At 44.3% G+C, this 22,841-nt stretch overlaps 2 protein-coding genes across 5 annotated transcripts in view; one reads left to right on the forward strand and one right to left on the reverse strand.

Moving 5' to 3' along the window:
- The first annotated feature begins 1,541 nt into the window (after window positions 1-1,541).
- sh2d3a (SH2 domain containing 3A) lies at window positions 1,542-18,953 on the forward strand. 3 transcript variants are annotated; one of them, XM_080519980.1, is made up of 19 exons: window positions 1,542-1,659; window positions 1,867-1,963; window positions 2,091-2,208; window positions 3,407-3,465; window positions 3,549-3,688; window positions 8,988-9,027; window positions 9,163-9,279; window positions 10,500-10,643; window positions 10,980-11,260; window positions 11,345-11,433; window positions 12,615-12,734; window positions 12,820-12,947; window positions 13,024-13,209; window positions 14,137-14,298; window positions 14,621-14,736; window positions 15,314-15,485; window positions 15,605-15,716; window positions 17,546-17,731; window positions 18,273-18,953. In XM_080519980.1, exons 2-19 carry the CDS (start codon window positions 1,874-1,876, stop codon window positions 18,467-18,469), a joined length of 2,457 nt encoding a protein of 818 aa, XP_080376106.1. In that variant the 5' UTR covers window positions 1,542-1,659; window positions 1,867-1,873; the 3' UTR covers window positions 18,470-18,953. The 3 variants fall into 3 exon arrangements, with proteins under 3 accessions (XP_080376106.1, XP_080376107.1, XP_080376108.1); XM_080519981.1 differs by having other exon boundaries at window positions 11,348-11,433; XM_080519982.1 differs by lacking the exons at window positions 1,542-1,659; window positions 1,867-1,963; window positions 2,091-2,208; window positions 3,407-3,465; window positions 3,549-3,688 and adding an exon at window positions 6,377-6,468.
- Window positions 18,954-18,977: 24 nt separating this feature from the next.
- The window catches only part of trip10b (thyroid hormone receptor interactor 10b), a 28,360-nt gene continuing 24,496 nt past the window's right edge, over window positions 18,978-22,841 (reverse strand). For both annotated transcript variants that reach the window (XM_080520011.1, XM_080520010.1), the window contains 2 exons: window positions 21,298-21,404; window positions 18,978-21,217 (listed from right to left, as the gene is read on the reverse strand). In XM_080520011.1, the coding sequence (XP_080376137.1) occupies window positions 21,078-21,217; window positions 21,298-21,404 (247 nt within the window). In that variant the 3' untranslated portion in view covers window positions 18,978-21,077. The remainder of the gene's footprint in view (window positions 21,218-21,297; window positions 21,405-22,841) is intronic.

A 22,841-nucleotide genomic window follows, 5' to 3' on the forward strand; every position in this document is an offset into this window, starting at 1 on the left:
ACAGCTGGATTTACTTTTAATTACAGTCCCAATTCAGTCATATCAACAAAAAAAACCCAACAAAAAAAAACAACGTGTTTTCTCTGAGGTTGACTTGAGGTCTCCTGGGAATCTTTGCACAATATATTTCATCTGGAGGGGCACATTTGAAAAACTCGTAAAAATGTGTATTTCCATAAACAGCTGTCCTCTTCTCTTGTTTTCTGTAGATGTAATCTGGTTCACATCTTTATGTCTCCTCATGTAAGCCCAAACAGTCCCCATGTTATTGAGACGAGGGCTCGGAAGAGGCCATAGTATTACTTCCAGTTCTCCTAATTCATCTTTATCGCTTTAGATTTTACTTCATGATGTTGATTCCATGATTAGGATTTATACATTTAATGAAGATTAAGTCTGATGGAATTGAAGCATAACCTTGAGACAGGCACAACACTTTTCCACAGTAGCTGTTTAATTTACAATCAGTGACAGAACAAAGTACGTACCGACACTGCTGCTGCAAAGAAAAACCAGATGAGGGATTTTATAAACTGATTTGCATTTTATGTGTAATTATGGAACAATATCAAAAATACACTTACCGTAATAAAAGATTTATTTGAAAACCATTGCATCCTTCCCTACACTGTACGCAACGTCCCACCCTTTTCCAGGTCGTCGTTGATGATTCATGACGAGTTGCTTTCTCCTACGTTACCCACAATGCTCCATTTCAGCTTCACACAATGAAGCATCGGCCATGTTGTTCAGAGTCAATGTGTCAAGTCTATGACAAAAAATCTAGTTTTATAAATACCAACTTTCATACTTTCAGGTCAAGGTGCAATAGTGCAGTTGTCTCATAGGAAAAATATATAATCCTGGTTTGAAGTGCAGGCCAGCACATCCTGTCGGAGCAGCGTTTGCAGAATCACGATGTACCAAGTTGAGTTTTCTCAGTTCACTTTGGTTTGTTCACTTCCCCGCTCGGGAACATTGAAGTGTGAATGTGTGTCTCCCTTTGATTGTGGACTTTAACTTTTGCCAGGTGTTTGTTCAAACAGGCTTCAACTCAACTTGGACAAAGTGGAAAATGGGGATTGAAAGTCAAGCCATTAATTCTCAGGTCGACGCATAAAGTCGCTGAAACGCTAGATGTCGCTCTCGTACAGACACCGGCTTTACCGCGTCTCACAACGGCCTGGCCTGGACTAACAGGCAGTTTGAAAAGACGCACCGAGAACGTCTTCCTATCGCTGACAGTCACTGAACCCGAACCAGCTACCGAGTCTCCTCCTTCTTGTTTTCCCCGAACTGTCTCCGTCTCTCGTTGACATGTCTCTACCTGCGCCCTCCACCTCCCGAGAGCCTATGCAAATTCCCACCCGTTGATTTGCTGATGTTTGTGGGGTCCTGTGCACCCACCGGTGCGATGTGATTGGCTCTCTGAATGACCCTGAATGTTTGAGGGGCAGCGGGCTTCCACGAACACCACAAGGCAGACTTGGTGACACGGGTCCACACACATGACAGCTGCAAAGGAGGGGCGGAAACAGAAGTTAAGATAGACAAAAAGAAAAAGAGAAAAGGAAAGAAGAGGCAGAATGAAATAGAGATCTCGCAGGGCAGGCGAGAGGAAAATATCCCAGCGTGCCGCGGTTGGGCCCCCGTGAACAGGTAGGTGTTACATGCTGTGGGGCTGCTGCAAGGCAAACAGTACCAAGACTTGCTGCTTGTGTGTCTGGCTGACTGCTCTTTAAAACCAAACCGATGTCAGGCTGATCCCTGTGTTTTCTCACTAACTCTTCTGCACAGAAACATGTACAAACGTGTGTGTTAGCATGTGTGCTGGTATGTCAGCGGTATCTTCCCCCCCTGTTGCAGTTCAGACATGAATAATCGCTCTATCGCCTGGTGGCTGAGGCAGATCGGCCTGCCGCAGTACACCAAGTCACTGGAGAGTGAATATTACGGTTTGGAGGTATGTACATTTTCAAAATGCACCCGTGTGTGCGTGCCCTTTGATGGCGTGTCCCCGGTCCTCACTGTGCTCTGTTTTACGTGGGACCTTCGTCTGTACTCTTTGTTTTTACTGCGTCCCCCTGCAGGGATTGATGAACGTGACGGACGGCGAGCTGAGGGATGCAGGGATAGACGACGCGACACACAGAGAATCCATCCTCGACCAGCTTTCGAGACATCGGCAGACGCTGGACCCGCACTCTGGTGACGGACAGCAGCTGCACGCAAATTGCACACGCAGACAAGAACAATCCAGAATGAATGTTCAGATGAGCGTTTATCAGGAGGAAGCACATTGTGTTGTATTGTTTCTGGGGCTGAAATACAAAGTGGGCCCCGTAATGTGCCTTAAAATGTGCACAAACTAATAGAGTTGACAAACTGCCGCTCTCGATGTCGCCGCAAAGCACAGTAACTGCTACGATAATAGCTGCCTTTAAATTGGGCATTTTCTTTTGAGGCTATTCTTGATGCCGTAGGGCAAACTTTGTGGCGGCGTGTTACTTCGTTCTGCATATAAACGAGCAGGCGCAGGAGGCTGTGAACAACTTTACAAATCTATCCAGACTCACAACGCCAGCTTTCATTATTTGACAGTCTTTTGTACGGGGTTGGGTGTTTTGATGTGAAGTGAAACAGCTGACTTTTAACCCGAAACCCAACAAAAATAGATTAATAGTCTTGTTGATTTGGCGGCGTACGCTGCATGTCACTCATACCATCACAGCATTCCCACAAACTGTTTCTGCTTCAGTCCCTTTTTCTCTATCCTCCTCGGTTCCTGTTTACATGCTGTTCCTGTGTTGTGTAACAAGCCTCCCAAAAAAATATCTCTTTATCTTTGAATCATCCTTTTCAGTGCGCGGAGAGCGCTAATCTGCTCTCTGCTGAGCGTGACAAGCTGCTTTATCCAGTCAAATGGTAATTTATTTTGAGGCTGTTGCTGGATTCTTCTGTTCAGTAACACTGAAAGGAGCCAAATGTTAGGATAAAGGGATACGTGAGGGAAAATTAATAATACTGCGATGAGTAATTTGATGTTTTGCACTTTGAACACGCGTCCATTCCTCACCAGTTAAAGCTTACTTTTATAAACTTCCATTTCACCACTCACGATTGTCGAGTGACGTATAGCCTGAGTTTTCTAATAAAAGAATTGTTTTTAATAATAAATTTGCCTGCTGGTTGTCTTAGTGAGAATCACTCCAATAAAAACAAACACACTGACTTACTAAGACCTCTCATTAACTTGCTGTACCTTTTAGTTCAGCTTCCTTTTGAACAGACGTAAATGAAAATGGTATGCATTTGACCCTCTTTGACTGACACCTAAAAGGTTCTATATTTTGCAATATGTTTAATCATTTAAAAATTGTCTCTCTTTTTTTAAAATCCTCTCCAGATGTGCAGGTGAAGCGCAGAGTCAGCAGAAAGTACTCCTTGGGATCCTCTCTTGATCTGGTGAGGGTGCAGTGGCACACCTCTGAGCTTAAAACATCTGTTCCACCAGCAAAACTATTTGGGTCTTTACCATTTCCCTGCAGGAGAGGCCAAAGGACCTGTTTCGTCATAGTGTTCTTCCCCGCCTCCAGCGAGCCGACAAGAAGCACCGCCTGTCCGCCTCCTGCTCACAGCTCCGCCCCCTGAATGAAGACAACATCACCAGTCCAGAGAGCAAACACAGGTAGACTCCCTCCCCTCTCTTACCCTCTAGTGTGTGTGTGTGTGTGTGTGTGTGTGTGTGTGTGTGTGTGTGTGTGTGTGTGTGTGTGTGTGTGTGTGTGTGTGTGTGTGTGTGTGTGTGTGTGTGTGTGTGTGTGTGTGTGTCTGTGACAGCCACTTTCCCCAGGTAGTGCCCTCAGGTCTTGGATAATCATTAACACTCGCCTCATAAAATCTGTGTCAGAGTTAAAAAGGAGGGACAAACAGTCGTTCCCAGTGTGTGTGGAGGCAAAAACAAAACAAAACTAAGCCAATTGAAAAGCTGTCAATTATCCTAATGATCTAAAGGGATACATTCATGAATAGAGTTTTAAAATGAATAAGAATGAACGAAACAGAACTTTAGACTTACATATTCAGGTCCCGCTCCCCACCAGGGAGAGGTCAGTGAGTAATGAAGGAGCTCAGTGTGTTTGTGAGATGTTGATTCTCAAGTCGTTGGTCATTACACACAAATCAGTTCAGTCTTCAACCATCTCCAGCATTCAACATTCCCATAAACTTTACCGCCTCAGTAAGAGGGACACAGCGAGAGACTTTTCTTTTCACCTAAAAAGCTGAAAAGAGGCTGCAGAAGTTTAACACTTGTCGACTTTTCAAAATCTTAAGATTTGGATGTGAACATCTGAAGCAATGGCTTTCAGAGTTTGATTCCTCTTTGAAGGTCTGCGGAAATGAATGCCCGTTTCCCTGCATGTTTCTTTTTAATTTTTAGAAGAAATGGTGACAGAAAGACAACGGTGAAGGGTAAACCCATTTAAAAAAAAAATTAAAACACGCTAGTAAAATGTGTTAATTAAATGCCTATTTGAGGGTAGAGACAGTGGAGGACTGGGGGAGGAGCCAATTTGTACGTTCTCCATATATGCATGGGTGTGCACATTCTCGGAGTACTCCCACAGTCCAAAGTCATGCTTCTTAAGATTATTTAATGTCTCTATCGAAATCCGGTGTAAATGTGTGTTTGTGCTGTGATGGACTGGTGACCTTTCCGGGGTGCACGCCGTCTTTTTCTCACTGTTATCTGGGATCGGCTTCAGCCGCCTGCAACCCTGTGGATTTGGATTAAATGGGCATAAATGATGGATGGGATTTGTGTGAAGTGACCTTTCACCACTCTGCCTACCCTTCTAGATGCTAAGTCATTTACACACATTTGGAATTTGCATCTTTAAATTTCTGATTTAACTTTTTTTGTTCTTTACCCGATTTGTCTTATGCATATAGTTTCTGTTGTGAGATCTCAAATAGTAGAGAATCAATCCAGATGACAATAATACTGGCATTAATGACCATTTTAATTAATTTTGTGCACTGTAACGCTGAAATTGTTTTTGAGCCCTCGAGACTTCCTCTCGGGGGCTCAAAAGATGTTAAGGGGGGGGCAAGGGTATCAAAGAAGTCAGTGATTTGCCTATTCTTAGCTTGAGTTTTTTACTTGATATACTTTAAAGTATATCGCAAAAAAAAAGTAGTCGGTAAAATTAACTGTTGTTGATCAGAATTGAATGTCAATAAATGTAGCTGATATATATTCCATCATCAGTTGTCTATACCTCTTGTGCACTATGGGGGAGGCAGGGCTCAAGTGCAAAACCACAACAGTTACAGACCTTCCTGCTATTTACAATTATTACCATCTCGTATGAAATATGTCATGCAACTACTCCTTACTACTGAGACAAAATATGAATGAAGTTGGCAGGAGAAAAAATGTGGTTCAACCTCTGTGGAAGGAGGTCATCCTCCCACACTATGAAAACCTCTAGTTTCTACAGCAGATTATTTATCCACCCATCATCTATACTGACTTATCCACCTTAGGAACACAGAATACCAGCCGATTGCAGCTGCATATGAAGGTTTGGGCCTGCGCACGTCGTCACCCTACACCACGGCAAAACACAGATAAACAGACAAATGGACACATATGAGCAATTGACCGTCGCCTAACAAATAATACAATACTAGATATCACTATACCACCCCTCTGCTTCAGAAGAATATATATATATATATATATATATATATATATATATATATATATATATATATATATAATGTATGCATGTTATGAGTGGAAGCTGTCGCGTGCAGGCACATCTTGTGGATGGAGGAAGTAGATCCGGGTCTGCCCTCTGATTGGCTGACACGATCCAGGTAAAGTAAACGCAAATTAATGCGCTCCTCGAATAGGCACTACTTTTTCCCGTTACAAGTAACTTGGTGTTTCCAGTTTGGCCCTTGTGTCAAAAAAAACCAAACATGTATAAATGTAGGTACACTGACTATGAGGCTGGGAGGACGTCAGTCTGCGGGACTGCGTGCGGGAACAAGTTGGGGAACGTTAAGTTTCAGTCTGAGTAATAAAAGGCACGTCTGAAGACAGTAAACCGGCTCCATATGCGAGGCTTTACCCGGGACAGCCTACCTACCCTGCATTGCTGCCTGCAGCCAGGTGATGTGGCAGCGCGGCCTGTGTCGGTATCCGAGGAATGCCGGAGCAGATAGCGGCGCTTCAGCCCCGGGGCCGGGGACCGGAGGGGGGGGGGGAGCGAGAGGGAGAGGCTTGTGGGAACTTGTCTGAAGTTGGCAGGAGGAGGAGGAGGAGGAGGAGCAGGGAGGGACCGCCGACACACGGGCTGAGAGTTACAGGTTTCCAGCTGTTGTTTGGTTTTGTTACTTTGGACCGCAGACCGTAAAACATGTCGGCGAGGAGCGCGGCGTGACGCGGACTGCCAGGTAGGACGGCTCCCTTCGGCCTCCGCCACCTTTATAGAACTCCGTTAATCAACGCGAGAGATCTTTTTTTTATTTTTTTATTTTTTATAAACATCATATTTTCACTTCAAGACGTTTGTGTCTTTCCTTCTCACGTTTCCTCCGGTCGTCACTTGCAGCTTTCCCAACTAACTTCACCTCCCTGCTGCGCAGCTCTGAGGCACAACTCTCAAAGTTTGAAGTTCCATATTTAAATAAAAAAAACCAGCTGATCTGCCAGATCACAAGCTGTAAGAGGAGTTTTTTTTTTAATCATTGCAATATGTGGTGTCGTGTTGCATTTCACAATAGGTGTTGTGCAGCGCGTTGCACAGGTGTTGGTCTGGGCCAACGCCCCTCACAGGATGTGGGACCCTGTTACCTCCTGCTGTGATTCACCAGGGACCAACAGGGTGACGAGCAAACCCACAAATTATAGAAAAGAGTTGTTTTGGAAAGCATACAGATGGTCTATATAGAATGCACACCGTGTTCAGGTAGGTCTTATGCTTTTATGTGACATTTCTGCAGCAAGAACTGATGCATCATGCTGGAGTAAATAAAAACACACTTGAGGGGACTTCCCAATGAACTACATGTCCAACTGCATCTCTCACCCCCCCCCCCCCCCCCCCCCCAACACCCCACCTCCGTTCATTAAAATGTATTCAGCCAATCAGTGTTAAGAATCAGTGAGATTGCATGTTCTTCCTGTGCATGTCTGGATCGTCAGCTCTCCTCTTGGCACTTCTCAAACTCAAAGCCATGGTTGTGTGTCTCACTCTGTTTGGCTTTGTGATGCACTGGGATCCCGTCCAGACTTGTTCTCTACTAAAATCAGCATTTTGTTGCAAAACAGATGATCTGGGGACGAGAAACACAAACTATTATTCAAATGGGGATGACGACTGTTGGAATTTGCAGCTTAACACCTCAAAAGGGATCAGTGACAATTTATATGACGGAGCGCTGAACATCACTTGTGTGTAAATATGACTTAAAACTTAATCAAGGGGAAGTGAAGTGGCAGCACGTTTGATAACCGCCTTTAATTTAATCACTGACTTTGTTTGATGATTTTAATGGACATATTGTGACTGTGTACCTTATACTTTGACATTTTGCAGGCGTGAAAAAGGTAATTGAAAAATGATTGGCTATTTAGCCTTTGGTGAGAGAAATGGTATTTGGAGAGGAGGTCATTTATTAAAAACTATTTATTATACGTCAAGAGATGTTGGGAGTTGTTGTTGCCATCGGTGTGTTTTGGGAGGGATTTTCAGGAGGGGGGGTTTGTTGGAAAAGGCCCAGTCGTACCGGGTTCATCAACATTGAAGAGCGGAAGGAGGTGGGATCAGCCGGCAGCACGAGCACCTCTGAGGATGTGGAGGTCGTGTCCTTGCTGTGTTTTTATGGGGATGGGCGTGTGCTAACAACCTTGGGGGACTTTAGATTGCGATCTTGTAAAGCCGCTCGGCATTTGTTAGACATATTCTAACTTTTATTGTCTTTGTATTCAAGGGCTCGGGATTCCTCATTGAGTCACGAGAACCATTTGTTAATTTTCCCGTTAGAAATCTCCTGACACATCTGCCTCAAATATGACAAAAAACTGAACTGAATGACTTAAAGGAGAAGAAAGAAGAAACATTGAATGTTTGTGTACCTTTGCATCATAGAAGGATTTTTTTTTTTTTAGTTTTTTAACTGGAGAGTTGATTTAAACAAAATCTCGTCTTCCCCTTTTATCTGCGGCAACAAGAAGCCTAATTGTGGATAACAGACTTCCTCTTGACACCGTGCTGAACTGCTCCCACTGTAATTGCCATCCACTTCAATCAGCGCCTTTACAAACAATTAAAGCAAAAAAAAAAAAAAAACATAATTGGAACATCTCCGCATGGATGATTTGAAGAAGGCTCTTAATTAGTTTGAGGATGTGTGAGCTCATGCAGGAATGACCCGCTGCAAATAGAAATACCGGAATCCACGAGTTTGTTTTGCTCCGTGTGGACGGTTGATGGCGACGTCCAGGCGAGACAAAGGGCCCTCACATCTCCGTTTCAGCACATCCCTCCAGCACTCCGCGAACGTATGATTTGTTCCACATTGTTTGACTGCGTTCACACACACACACACACACACACATACACACAGAAGCAGGCGCAGATGGGAGATTTTCCAGAATGGGTCGTCGTTCACATGATCGCTGGGGGTTGTGTGCGGAGCAAGCCAGGTTTGTCAATTCTCTGAGTTGTTCATCTGTGAGCGTTGTGTTTACTGAGGCAGGAAGGTGGACGCTCGGGGAGGAAGGAAGGAGGAAAATGAGGCAGGCTATTAAAAGCCTGTCAGTTTTTTTTTTTTCTGAAGTTAATGGCAGACCCAGACCTTGGCCTTCCATCTTTGTGCTGTTTGTGTTGAGAGGGAAAATATGGCATCGTGGACGGTGGCTGGCTCCCTGGGGTTCGCTCCAAATCACCTCTCCCCCCCCTGTTTTTCAGCAAGAGGAGGAGTATCAGTGCATACCTCAGCCAGCTGAAGGTAAGAGGTTAAGCGCACGCCCTCTTTGTCTCTCGCTTGCTTCCGAACGCGGGTCATTCCCAATAAAGCAGCCTCTCGGGGCCTGTTTGGGAAAAACAGCGCATGCAGTTTAACCCCAGCTGGGGCACGTTGCAGGTGTTCGGTGGTCGGAGGGAGATGGACTCGTTGAAGAAGGAGCTGGAGGAGGAGCTGAAGCTGAGCACCGAGGACCCGAGGAGTCACGCCTGGTACCACGGACAGCTGAGCAGAGAGGTGCGCCTCACATCTATTCTCATTTGATATACGCCTGGATAATAAAGTCCTCAAGCCACGCGGTATAAGATAGTTTCACCGTCGTTTGGAAAATGTGCTTCTTTTGCCGAGTGACGTGAGAAGATCAGTTCCACTTAGAAGCCAAGCTCGTAGCCTAATGCCTCGTCAATTTAATCTTTGTTCCCCACGTATAAGCTAGTACAGCCACCTATTCTTTAGTTTTCACAAAAACTCCTGCTGAGACAAATGTCATGTCGTTATTTTACTGCTTTCAATTAAAGATGTGGAAGAAGATCTCGGCTCAAGTTTGTTGTTCCATAAAACGGATGATCCATACTCTATAGATTTGACCTGGGAATTGACTGTCCCACTCAGCCAGCAACTTATCGAACGTCTTTGCTGCTGAGCTTTTGTTAGTTATTGATATACTTGCCGGGTCTTTTCCTTTTTTAAAAACTCAATAGCTTTTGTTTGATCACTGTACGAGCTGGATGCTTTCAAACTGGCTAAATGTCATGATTAATCCATGTTTTGCAGGCTGTTGTCAGTTCATCATTGAGAATTTATGTTACACAGACCAGTGGCTTATACAGTCATCTTGAAATTAATATAAACTGGTATATTTTCTTGTCGTATCCCTGGAAAATTTTTTTATGAAATACCTACCTTGCAGCTCTTTAAAGACATTTAGCAGGGCCGTAGTTTGAAAACCCAGGGAATCATAAGGTTGCAGATAATGATGCTGTAAGCAGGTGTCTCTGTTATTTGGTCCAACACGTTCATATAAAACAACATGTGTTAATAGTAGAATAACCTCCTGCAGAGATTCCAGTGCATCAGCGCAGTTCACATGTAAATCACGGCGAGATCACACAGCTCAAATCAACGGCTGTTATAAACTCGGCTCAGTGGGAAACTAATCTGTTGTTCTACTGAACTCAATATCTCCTAATTGGCAGCGCACAAAGTATATCCTATCAGTCCGGAACCGTCAACAAAAGGGCAAATAAGAGATATCTTGTTTTATAATCAGTTTTGCTTTGAGCAACTTGTGCAGAAATTAATTTTCCCCACTTTCTTTCATCAATACCTTATTTATATCAGTTTTTTTGTAACACCAATACTGTTAAGCATTTCCCCCCGCCCCTGGGGGTATTAAAGTATTTCTAGTGTCTTTGAACGGAAAGTGACCAGGTTAACCTGCTGACTTGTGTCTCCAGGCTGCAGAGTCTCTGTTTGAGAGGGATGGAGACTTCCTGGTCCGGGACTCCAGCTCTGCTCCCGGCGACTACGTTTTAAGTTGCTTCTGGAAAGACGGGCCCATGCACTTCAAAATCATACGAGTGGTGCTTCGTCCCAAAAAGGTACGTCTGTGCTCTGAATCTTAACACGCAATCGGTTTATTGATCTACGATACCGCAGAAGGTTTAGTTTGCAAAATGCTGCACGTGCAGGTCATTTTCTATGAGCTGGTGATGCTGCAGGAAAGAGTTTCAAAATGAGAAAATCTGCTCGGTGATGATTTACTAGCTCGGCTGTGTCTGGTGCAGTATTGCGTGTTCTGTTTCCAAGCGGACACCTGCCGTGCTGCAAGCGACAGCCGCCACCTGTGCGGCCTCTCGTGGTTACATTCTCTTCCGGCTGGCTTTGAAGGCTCAGCTCGCGACGTGACACCGCCGCTCCTCTCGTCTGCGCGACAGGGTTACTCTCGGGAGCTGTTCCAGTTTGAGGAGGATCGCTTCGACAACGTCCCCGCCCTGATCCGATTTTACGTCGGGGGACGCCGGCCCATCTCGCAGGCCTCGGGCGCCGTGATCTTCCACCCGATCACGCGCACCCTCCCGCTGCGCGTGATCAACGAGCGGCACGCCGAGTCCAACGGCAGCGGTCGGGGCGCAGACAAACTGGCCCAGTTCAGCAAGAGGCGCAGCTTCAGCTCCACACATCCAGACATGCTGCAGATCATCAATCCACTGCTGAGGTGTGGTGGGTCGGCGGGGTGTCGCGTCACGCGCTGAACCGTCTCTGCAGCCGGACCCGCTGACGAGAGTCGTTTTGTGCGCAGCAGGAGCGGGAGTCAGCCGGCCAACCTCGAGAATCTGGGACGACGGCCTTCGCTTCAGTCTGCACAATCTGACAGTAACCTGCGAGCTGGTATGAAAACGCCACCTCCTTTTTGATCTACTCCCAATGTATTCAGTCGTCGTTCCTCTTTAATGTTTGATTTTATTGACGAGTTTCTCTTGCAGTAGATACATTTCAAGACTGCATTTTTAAACAAGAGCATTCTGACCTCCGCCGAGGGACACGACGCATAGTCCACATCCAGATCCACTGCCTTTATTCATTTATGTAGTTTAGTGATCACGTGATTTTATTTAACAATTTTAAAGAGCACAAGATAAGAGAATATATTGCGAAATGGACATTTTAAATTGTAACAATTATTTTGTTCTGGATCACCAACCCCCCCAAAACTAGAAAATAATCTTTAAAGGTTCTATCATTTTTATTGCATGAACTCTAGAGCATGACATTCTTCAAGGATAAGAAACAATATATAGATAATTAGCTCTTACTTAAAATGTCCTGGAAGGTCCGAATTGATAAAACATGAAGAACTCTTGATATCGTTTTCTTGCAGTAGACGTTTCCATTTGAACGGAAACAAGACAGACGGATGTGTTTTTAAGAGGGCGAGCCGGGGAGGGAACATGTTGGGTGAGTGAGTGCCCACAGAGGACCAGTCACTCAGTGGAGCGAGGCGGTGGGGGAGACAGAGGGACGCTTTGGACTGATTAGGGCAACTATTCTGAATGATTGCCTTTGGGTGGGAAGGCAACAGAGTTGGACTGTTACCTCAGACGACATCAGCGTCTTATTTCAGCGTACAAGTTAGAAGAAGCCGTACTAAAATACCGGTAGTATTAGGATGGGGATTTTCCCGGGATGTTGATGTTGTGAGAGTCATCGGTTGATCCTTGATGTGGTCAAGACACTTAAAAATAAGAAATATCAGAACTTGAATTTAACTCAAGAGAAACAAAAAGAATAGACAAGAAAAAAGCAGGAAACCGATATAAATTGGGTCATCGTAGATAAATGTTGTTCTCACTGGGTTAATGAGCACATTTAACAAATTGCAGGGTCAAAGTGATGAAGTTCAAATAAAGGCACAGGTTCCACATATGTGAAAGCTAAATCACTAAATCTTATTTGTGATCCATTAAATGTTCGAAATGCTCGAGAATCCAGTTGTGATATTGGTAGTATGATTAGCAGTGTTGTTCTTATTCGAAGTAGGCTTTCATGAATGTTCGACCCCGTCCCTCCAGGTGTGCCACAGAGCACTCACGCCGTGACGCCTGACCCCGCCCCCATATCCCCCGTGTTCCGCACGGGCAGCGAGCCCCTCCTGAGCCCGCGGCCCCGACACACGCGAGCCTTCCACCCAGGTAACGTCCAGACGTGAGCACCAAGTCCCGTCTTCGCCCGACGCGCCGGGTTCACACTCCCGTCCCCGTCCTTCTGCCGCCGCAGGCGGCGGCGTGACTCTGCGAGGTTCGGATGGGCAGCTGCACCCAAGAGCTCCCCCCAAGCCCCTCAGGGTCTCCACGGTTTTCCCCAACGCAGACCCTTCTTCTTTCTACGACGAGCTGGTCGTCCAGGTGAAGCATCCGCCGCGTCGCGACGAGGAAGACGCCCCGCCGGCGCGGAGTCTCAGTGTTCACTTTGTGCGTTCAGCTGCCGCAGTCCCGGCGGAGGGGCCACGCCGACCGCCTGCGAGCGGAGGAGAAGTGGCAGAGTCGCGCCCGCCTCACGGAGTCCTCCTTCGGGTTTCTGGAGAAGGACGCGTCGCCACAGCTGCCCTTCGAGCCCCGGGACGACACGGCAGAGGAGGCGGAGGACTGGCACTTTGAACGGCCACATGTTTGTATATCGTCAATGAGTCGCATCACATTTTCTACTGTTCCTCATGAATGTGGAGGTCAGAGTGCCGGCCGACTGCTTGGCTCCAAACCACAACCCGTTTTCTTTTTTTTTAATTTTATCTTAGCATTTTGCACAATTTTTACAGTTTTAGATATTTTCCTTAGTTTTGCAGCTTTCATATTGAACTAAATCCCTTCAAATATTTACAACGGACGAGCTGGTGCATCGAATCAAGGAAGAGAAAATAAAATGGAGCAGAACTTGATAAGATTTAAAAAATAATTGATGACATTTTTTCCCCCAGTATGAAACATCACCATTTGTTGGTTCCTTTAGCTCCTCCATGATGATAAATACATCATTTTTTAGGGTTGATTTCAGAGCGATTGGACCACTATTTTGTTGACAAACAAATTCAGTGTTTGAGTTTGATAATAAACTGATCATAGAATGCAGCTCCACTTCCATCCAGCAGAAACACAAATGAATTCAGAGGACGCACTTTTCATTTGCACATATCCATGAATCTATTGTGGTTTATGAAGCTGCTTTTTAAATACAGGTAATTTTTACTTGAAAGTCTCTAAAACCATCCAAGTTATCGGTTTTATGATCCTGTGACATGATAAAAAATTAAATCTGTGCTTATTAAAATCACCCAATAAAATCTCATAATATTAGTACGCAGTGATTCAGAGAAGCTTAATGTTGTTTCTAGGGTTATTTAAATGACTGTCTTTTTGCCACCAGATGTCAGAGTAATACTATGTGTTGCAGTTAGTGCAAGCTGTATGCCTGTAAATGCTTTATGAACCCATTAGTCGGATGTGTCCCCGCAATATATTCAGCGGGCTCAGTAATCATCAATTAAATACTGCGTGCTCGCAGCTGTGAGCTGATGCACGCCTGTCTCCGTCCCTGCAGGTGGAGTCGGGATCGTGTTTCCGGTTGGATCAGTTTGAGTCGCTGCTCTTGCCGGAGAACAACCGGCCTCTGGACCCCAGCGTCCTGCTGGCTCTTAAAGAGGCTTTCAACCGCTCAGACTCCAACACCACCGCTCTGCACATGCTCAGTGTGGACTGCCAGGTAAAACGTTGCATACCTCTTGAGCCAATTCAAACTCAAAGTGTGCTGGAGGTCACAGTGGGGGAAGTCAGGTTACACCACATTCTGCTTCCCCATTCGGGGTGGGCTTTAGGTCACAATAAAAAAAAAACAAACACAATGGTGTTTGTTTTCAATTTGCACGTTTCAGTTCAGTCTGTAATGTCTCTCGCGACACTGTGAGAAATGGATTGTCGACTTGTGACGATCCCTGCAGGCTGAAAGTGGTCGAACCGAGGCCCGTTCAGTGAACCGGACATAAAACACGGCGGGTTAACAATTTCCCTTCGCTGCGTTGCGGCAGGTAGCACGCATCACCGGAATCACTGACGAGCAGAAAAGGATCATGGGAGTGGACTCGGGGCTGGAGCTCGTCACTCTGCCACATGGATATCAGTTACGACAGGACTTGCTGGAAAGGTATGAGAAAGTGAAATATCAAGAGAGGAAAGACGCTTTCTTACCTGCGATCCGTATCCATGTAGGACTTGGTGTTTGTCGCATTTTAAAGCTTTCGCCCACTGAGGGATGCATTGAGGTGGAGTGAATACGAACTGAGAATGGTTGAGGGTCACAGGTCCAACGCAGAAGCAGAAAGTCACAAATGCGTGAAATTTCAAGTCGCTAATTGTGGCAAGCGTATGTTTTCTCATGTTTTTTTTCTGCTGGGGGAGAACTGGCGTACAGCACAGCTTTGTAGCCCCATTTGAATGCAATATTTTCTTTTAGGTTTTCATCAAGAAATGTCCACTTCTTTTTCCAAGCGGCGTTACAGTGAACACAGAATGTGTCATTTCAAACACATGGGATTAAATAAGCATGAAACTGTTGATACTTGAAAGTACTATGAGTAATGGAGAGTGAGTGAGAGATTGCCGTGTTGCTCCGGATCGTCTCAGCGGTAAAGAAAAGAAAGGAAATTCAGCTCACCAACGAGTTCTCTTCATCTTCTGTCCAGACAAAGATGTCTTATTCATTCTCGTTTTTGACCCTCTAGACATCATGTCATCGCGCTGGGGGTCGCGGTGGACATCCTGGGCTGCACAGGCACCGTGAGCCAGAGAGCGACCGTCTTACACAAAGTGATCTCATTGGCTCGGGCCCTGAAAGAACACGCCCACGACCTGTACTCCTTCTCGGCCGTGATGAAGGCTCTCGAGATGCCTCAGGTGGAGCACTTGTGACAAACACGCAGCTCGCTGGATGTGAAAATCATGCAAATTTTGGAACGCTGATTGCACTTTCCCTTTCCGTATACCCCCTGTGTTTAATGGGCGCACGCGTGCAGGTAATGCGGCTGGAGATGACGTGGCGCGCGCTGAGGAGGAACCACACGGAGAGTGCCGTTTTATTTGAAAAGAATCTCAAGCCCTTCATGAACTCTCTGAGTGACGGAGACGGTGAGTGTTCCGCGTTCAAGAGAGCGACACATTACATGCATCTCACTCCAGCACTTATATAAGGGAATGTAAAAGCACAAACACGACAGGCAATTACTCCCTGCTTGTTGTGCTGGATCCCAATTTAACACCCAATGTTGCTAATCTCGTGCACACAAAGGGCACAGTGGGTAATAAATGGGTGATTTTCGAGTGACAGAGATGAATTATTTTTTCTAAAAGAGTGCCACAGATTAGAGGCTTTATCACGACAGGGTGTAATTCAGTTTAAACTCTCTTTTAGTTTTATTTTTTTTTTAAACTCAAAGTCTAATTAATGTCCAGACCTTATCTTTTTTATTGACAGGTTTTTTTTTTTCAGGCCACAAAAGCTATTTAAGAATAACTGTACGTGCTGTTGGATTAATTAATGTAAACTGAACGGCCATCACCTGTTTTCAAAATCTCCTTTGACAACCTAAGATGAATAAAGTTTCAAAGACATAATTGGTTGGGCTCAACTGCTTAATAAGATATTTAAAGTAATCAGTCTGCCACAAAAGGCTTACAATACTTGTTTGCATGTATGAGGAGGGCCCTCCTGTGACCAATACAGGCAAGGTGAAAATAAATAATGATGCCAGTTTTCTGTTAGATTCCCACTAAATTGGCAACTTTATCACACAAACTGCAGTACAGTGATATCTGTGGTATAATTCACCTGGAGTTTTGTATACCGTCCGGATCAAATTGTTTACTCTTACTACTGCGGTGGTGTCGAGACAGTTGAGTTATATATAGTTATATATATATATATATACCTACAAATCTATTTTAGGGGGAAAAAAATTCATTACCTTCACAATCAGTTTCTATGAATGTATTTGACCAACTTTTCATCATAACTACTCGCCAAGTTTCCAGGGATGATTTGTCATCAATGAAACACCAGTCGAATAGATTTTTGGGAAAAAGAAAAAAAAAATCCCATTTATCGCCTTTCATCTCGTCACACTAATTTCCTTTCTAACTCCGCAAAGCAAATGTGGCGTTGGCACACGAGTGTAGTTCTAGTTTTTAATGTGTTGATATCAAAGCAACACATTTCGGAGGCTTTGCGACTCCACTTGGAAATCGGGAATCCCTGCAGTTGTTTTGAGTTACTGATAGACAATCTGTGAGGCTCTCTTTATGTATGTGCCCACACCTCGTTATGCTTCTTCAGACTGAACTGTTGCGCTTAAGGCTCAGGTCGTTCAAATGAACGATCAACAAGGTGGCAAACGGGAGACATGAATGTACAAGTGCGACACTAATTATTGTCAGAGATTATTTCAGCAGATCTCTGTTGATGGAACATTTTCTCCTATTGATCAATTCCAGCAACAAGTATCGGCTCTTGCTGCGTAAACTGGTGATGAATTTGAATTTTTGGCAGCCTGATAACAAGCTGCTCATTACAATCAGACCTTTAGAGCCTCGGGATTAAGATTCACAACCACTGACCTCCATCTTTTGATTTTAATGTTAAAAACTAAGGCCCTTTTAAGCTATGGAAAAAAAATAACACACGCCTGAAATGGATGGATCACCATGTCGCTCAGCAGAAGCCTCGTAATGACATTTATATATCCTGTGTGTGAAGAAACTCATTTAAACAAGTGCAATGTTGATGCTATGGCCCAGTTTTTTGTCTGGGCTTTTCCCCCATAATTCTATTAGGATAGTTCATAAGATCAGATGTTATTTGATTTTTATTAAGAGGTTGTGTAGAAATAAATGATAGAGCAACCTTAACCTTTCACATGCATTGCATGAAATCTGATTTTTAGATTTGTTTTTGCGCGTAGATTCGGTGGTGAAGGGTCCCATCGCCATACCGCACCTGGTTCCTCTGCTGATGCTGATGGAGGGCGAAGACCCCGTGGAGAACAGCGAGCGGGGCTGTCAGCTCCTCTACGACGTCCTCCAGGCGGCTCGCAGTGCGGCGCTGCACTCCCAGGACTATCAGCGCCACGCGCGCTCCCTGCTCACAGGTACACGCCATCGTACACATGACAGTGACAGTACCGGAGGAAGGTAAACAAATAAAAACTAGAGCTGCCAGTAACCGGAGTCGAGGTGTGCTGTGACGGAAATAAAGATGGAGGGGTTTGACACGAGGTTCGGGGTTAGAAAGCAGGTTTTTAAAAGCTCATGACCCAGATAGCTGAGGGAGGAATGACAGAAGTACGACAGAACGGGCGACGTTACACTCTCAGGTATTTTGACAGCGAACGTTTCCCTTGATGGCGACTTACGTCAATCCCTTGAGGCGCCTGTCGCAGCGATGACTTTTTCCCTAACAACCGTCGGAATGTACAAGTCATCAAATTGACACGCCGACGACTTGACGGCGAACGCAGTATGAACTCCAGTTAGCGGAATTAATCTGTCGCACATGAGGGTTGCAGTAATATGCAGTTAACGTCGGCTGTGGCAGGAAGCGGCGAAGTGCAACGTGCTGTACTGAGACACCGAATCCGGCGAGAAGTTACGAGTCGATCTGATCAAATGTCCCGTCACACCGTTTTGCAGCGGGAAGCTGGGAGCCGGTGCCCGAGCTGCTGGAGGCCGTCCGGACCGAGTTCGCCCTGCGGCTCCTCTGGGGCCACGTGGGCGCGGCGGCAGACAGAAAGGAGCGATACGAGAAGTTTGACAAGATCCTTTGTGTCCTCTCTGATAAACTGGAACCTGTGGAGATCACCCCGCAGCAGCCCGACCTTCTAACCTGAGCCCGGGGCCGCGAGGAGCGAGAGGCCAAATCAGCACTTTCTTCACTGGATGGGGGAAAAAAAAAAAACCCAAAAGCTTTTAGTTGAGCCTCGGCATGTTGTGGAAGAGATTACAGCCCCCAGATTAAACTGCGGAGCTTTTCAAGTGACAACTTTATGAAACAAAAGAAAAGGGATTTGAACTGGAATGTGTGGGCAGAGAGTTACTGTGAAAATGGGCTGCTGTGGATTCATTTTTCTTTCTTGGGACTATTTAGAAGAGTTTACTGAACAAATTGCATCTGTTTACTTTACAAAATGTACATTTGTGATTGTCAGACTGTTTTATCAGCCCAAGCCTCTTGTCGCATACTTGAGATTCCAGAGGGTGAACGTGAGCATTAAAGACTGAGATTCTGGCCACTTCATTAACAGCGGTTGTTTAAAAAAAAAAAAAAAAAAAAAACCCACACTGGATATTATGTATTTCACTGTTTCTGATGCAATAAAGACACGTCAACTTTGTCCATCAGCTTCTGCATTGTATTGTTTATGAAGAACATTTGTAAAGAAAAACCAAAAAAAGAGACAAGGTTTTTTTTTTTTTCCTTTTATACTTTATGATGCATGTAAATACAAACATTTTCTTAAAAAATGTATCATACAATAAAAAAAAAAAAACCCTTTAAATGTTAAGATAACATTTAGTGCAGGACAAAGTGGTATAGGAAAAAAAGAGCAGACGAGTAAACCTTTACGTGGCTCAATCCCAGAAGGATATGCAGATTTAAGAAGCGCCTGATCATTCCTGGCAGTGGTCCAAAACTCTCTTTGAAATTGATTCTGGTGCCATCGAGCCACCGAGGGGATCTCAAGTGAGAATAATGACGAAAGGTTTTGAAAAATGGTTTCAGAGGGGTTTAGAAAGATTCAGATGACCAGAGTAACAAGCTATGCCAAATAAGATATGAAGGAGGCTTATATAGGAAACCGTTGATCATCCGAACCCACTCCAGCCGCCACTTCTGTGCAAAGTCAGAAATCCAAAGATAAAAGAGTCCAGATCTGAATCATCAGATTCCAGAAAAACCAGTGCACAAATTCTGCAACCTCAGACACGAGCGATTCACAGATGCTCTTTAGAAGAAAAACAAATAATAATAAAAAAGAAAACCTCTTTGCTCTGGTTTGCAATTGTGCTTTTCCTTTAGTTTAGCCTGAAATTCACAAAATATATTGCAGAGAAAGTTTCCTTTCAAACCTTTTTAGGCGCCAGAGAAGCTGTGACATAATGAATATAGATAATAGGTTCACATTGTGTCCAGTCTGTCTGAACAGGAGTCGCCGCCATGAGGAGACGCTCAGATGGATGATGGGGTTTGATGAATACAGCTTGAAATTGATAATAAAGTCTTTTCACATCCTCTTGAATGAAAAATAATGAAAATGGAAAAATCTCCCTTTTAAACTGTTAAAGCTAAAGAAGGATACAGGAACATATGACTCAGATTTCAAACTTGACTTCACTCTTTAATCTACACCAGTTCTCTATAAAAAAAAAAAACAGACTGACGAATAAACTACAGCTAGATTTATTTTAGGCCTGACAAGGACTTTGTAAAACAGAATTGGATTCTTTAAAAAAAAAAAAAAAAAAGAACACTGATTAAACTAAAACGGTAAAAAAACATACTTGAATACCTTAAATTATGAGGCGAATTCTTTGAAGGTCTTTATAGACCTGTGGTACACAAGGAGTTTTAAAAATTGGAACACATTTTGTTGAAAATGAACCGGGATGCCGAGGGATTTTAGTTTTTACACCAGTTTGTTCTATAAACATGAGGCAAGCGAAACCATTCCCTGCACTCACCGGGACATTTTCCACGCGTCCACTGAGACTTTATGAGACGAAGGGAAACACAAGACGGAGACGTCCCTTCGTGTCTCACTCCTCATAACGGCGACTGAACACCAGTTCCAGACAGACGGGAGGCCACTCGTTATCGTCACCATCCACCGAGAGATGCATTGTGTGCGCACTGCGTATAGGGTAGTGGTTTTCATCCAGTTTAAAAGTCATAAAACATCACCACGATTTAAAAAAAAAAAAAAAAAGAAACTCACATTATCCTGTCAGGAAGGAGGGGGGGGGTCTGAGCAGAGAGGAAAGAGTTCACCAGGTGTGTGCAGATAAAGGCGTCGCGATAAATATACTGTAGCATCGGGGAACTACAATGCTGGATATGTTAGAGGAGTCGTCACTCAACATCGTGACAAAAAAGTTTCAGGAATACATTCAAAAGTTTTGTGTGGTTTTTTTTTTGTGTGTTTTTTTTTTGGTAAAATTTTAAAAGAGCTGATATCTATAAAAGATCCGTGAGGACTGACAGTCTGCACTTAAAGAGACGGCATCTCCCGCCACGGCGAGCGGAGACGAGGAGTGCGCGATATTGCAATCAGCCTCGATAACAAGCTTTTATAATCACTCACTTTCATCTCTACTCGCGCGTCGTTGGCGGCGGCGGCCGAGATAAAAGATGCCGAGAACCGCTCCAATTATCTCGGATGACTTTGCGTTCACCTTTGCGCTCTCAACTTCTGTCGCCGGGGGCTCCCGGGACGCCAGCTAAGACTTGACATAGGAAGATGGTATGTAGCCCTCGTCGCCGTTGGATTTCAGGACTCTCATCCACCCGTCTCCTTTGTCCTCCTCCATGACGCTCAGCTGCTCTCCCTCCGTGATGGAAATGGTGCCCTCGCTGTTTCCTGCAACGGGGCGAGAGATGCAGAGGAAGTCTGGAGGCGGTGTGCGAGTGCCAACGAGTCGCCGGAGCGTCCGGTCGTACCTTCAAAGGTGTACAGGGCGGTACACTGGCCAATGGGGTTTTCTACGTCGTCAAATTCGTCGTCGAAGTCCGTGTAGATGTTGTGAGACGGCTCCACCGCCCCAACTCTGGACATTCAGGCAAGACAGTCAGACTTTGTATTTATTACAGCTTCAAATTTAACAAAAAAAAAAAATAAAAAAATAAATATATATTATTAAAGTACGTGAAAGATGCCTTGCGGGGCTGAAACCTCATAAAAGTTGAGCAAAAAATATGCGTTTGTCTGTCAACTGTGACAAATGTTTTCCTCAAACTGGACCGCAGTTTCCTCTCATGTTTATAATCAAAGATGTTTTGACCAATATTCAATAAGGAAGCAAAAGCAACAGAATATGTGTGTTATTTTTGGCACTCGTGGTTTGACATCATAGTGTTTTTAATAATCCGCACATTCAGTTCCAAAGCTACATTTTACCGAAGAAACACTGACGCCTTTAAAAAAAATTACAAGAAAGAAGGCATGTTGGGAATTGAGATTTCTCCTTTGCACCCAATTTTGTCATTTATAGCGTATAAATGACAAAAAGCTTGTGGGGTTCTGTGGTTTTATTCGGTGTAGCAGTACATTTTAGTGGCACCGCAATTTAAAGAGAAAATACGCACTGGGAAGTGAGAACATGAGTTTTTACTGTGTTTCACATCTTAAGCGTGAACGAGTTTTCTTTTGTAAATTTAAACAATTTGAAGTTTTAGTCGTATATCAAGTACATCAAGAATTTCCTTCAGGGACTAATAAAGTGTTTTGATTCTATTCTATATTGAATCCAAGTCTCGTGTATTATTACGTCTTCCCACTAAAAGAAAGGGGAAACATTTGTACGCGCGTTTAAAATTCCTATTTTAAAACGGGTCTGGCCCACTCAAGATTCAATTGGTCTTTTTATGGCCCCAGAAACAAAGTTTACTTTAACACCCTCAACGAACAATTCAAGTTTTTTTTTGCTCCCAAAAACTAAAATAGCATCTAAAATGTCTCTTTTGTTCTTAAATATATATCAGATGTCCTTCCTGTTGAGACAGAGATCCACTTCTCCAACACTCAGAAATCCCCCCAAAATCCAAAAACCAACAATCGTACATTTTGAAGTGTGATTTTTTGTTTTGTTTTCGTGTTCTGAAAAATCTAATTTGCCTTCTCTTATCATTAAGAAAAACTTTTCCTGTCTTTTCTTGCCGTTTCCAAACAAGTTTGAATTAAAGTTGCTTGTGTGACAGTGTGGAGTGGCTCGAGCTCTCGCCTCAAAGCAAAGATTGATTTTGGGAGCGTCACAACGTTTTGAGACTAAATCAATGAAATGTGAATACTTTCTAGTGCTTTAGTATTTCCATACACATCCAGTCTACTCTGTTAATGACTCCATTCTTTATGGGAAGTGTCTCCCGTTGCAGCTCGATACAGTCGATGTATTCTGTACGGAGTCCTGCGTCATTGAATCTTGTAAAGATGGATGTTCGAGAATCTTCTGCAGCTCCATTAACAATCCCTCTGGATGCCTTATCCA

Source organism: Blennius ocellaris (genome assembly GCF_963422515.1).
Source record: "Blennius ocellaris genome assembly, chromosome: 3".
Lineage (NCBI taxonomy): Eukaryota > Metazoa > Chordata > Actinopteri > Blenniiformes > Blenniidae > Blennius > Blennius ocellaris.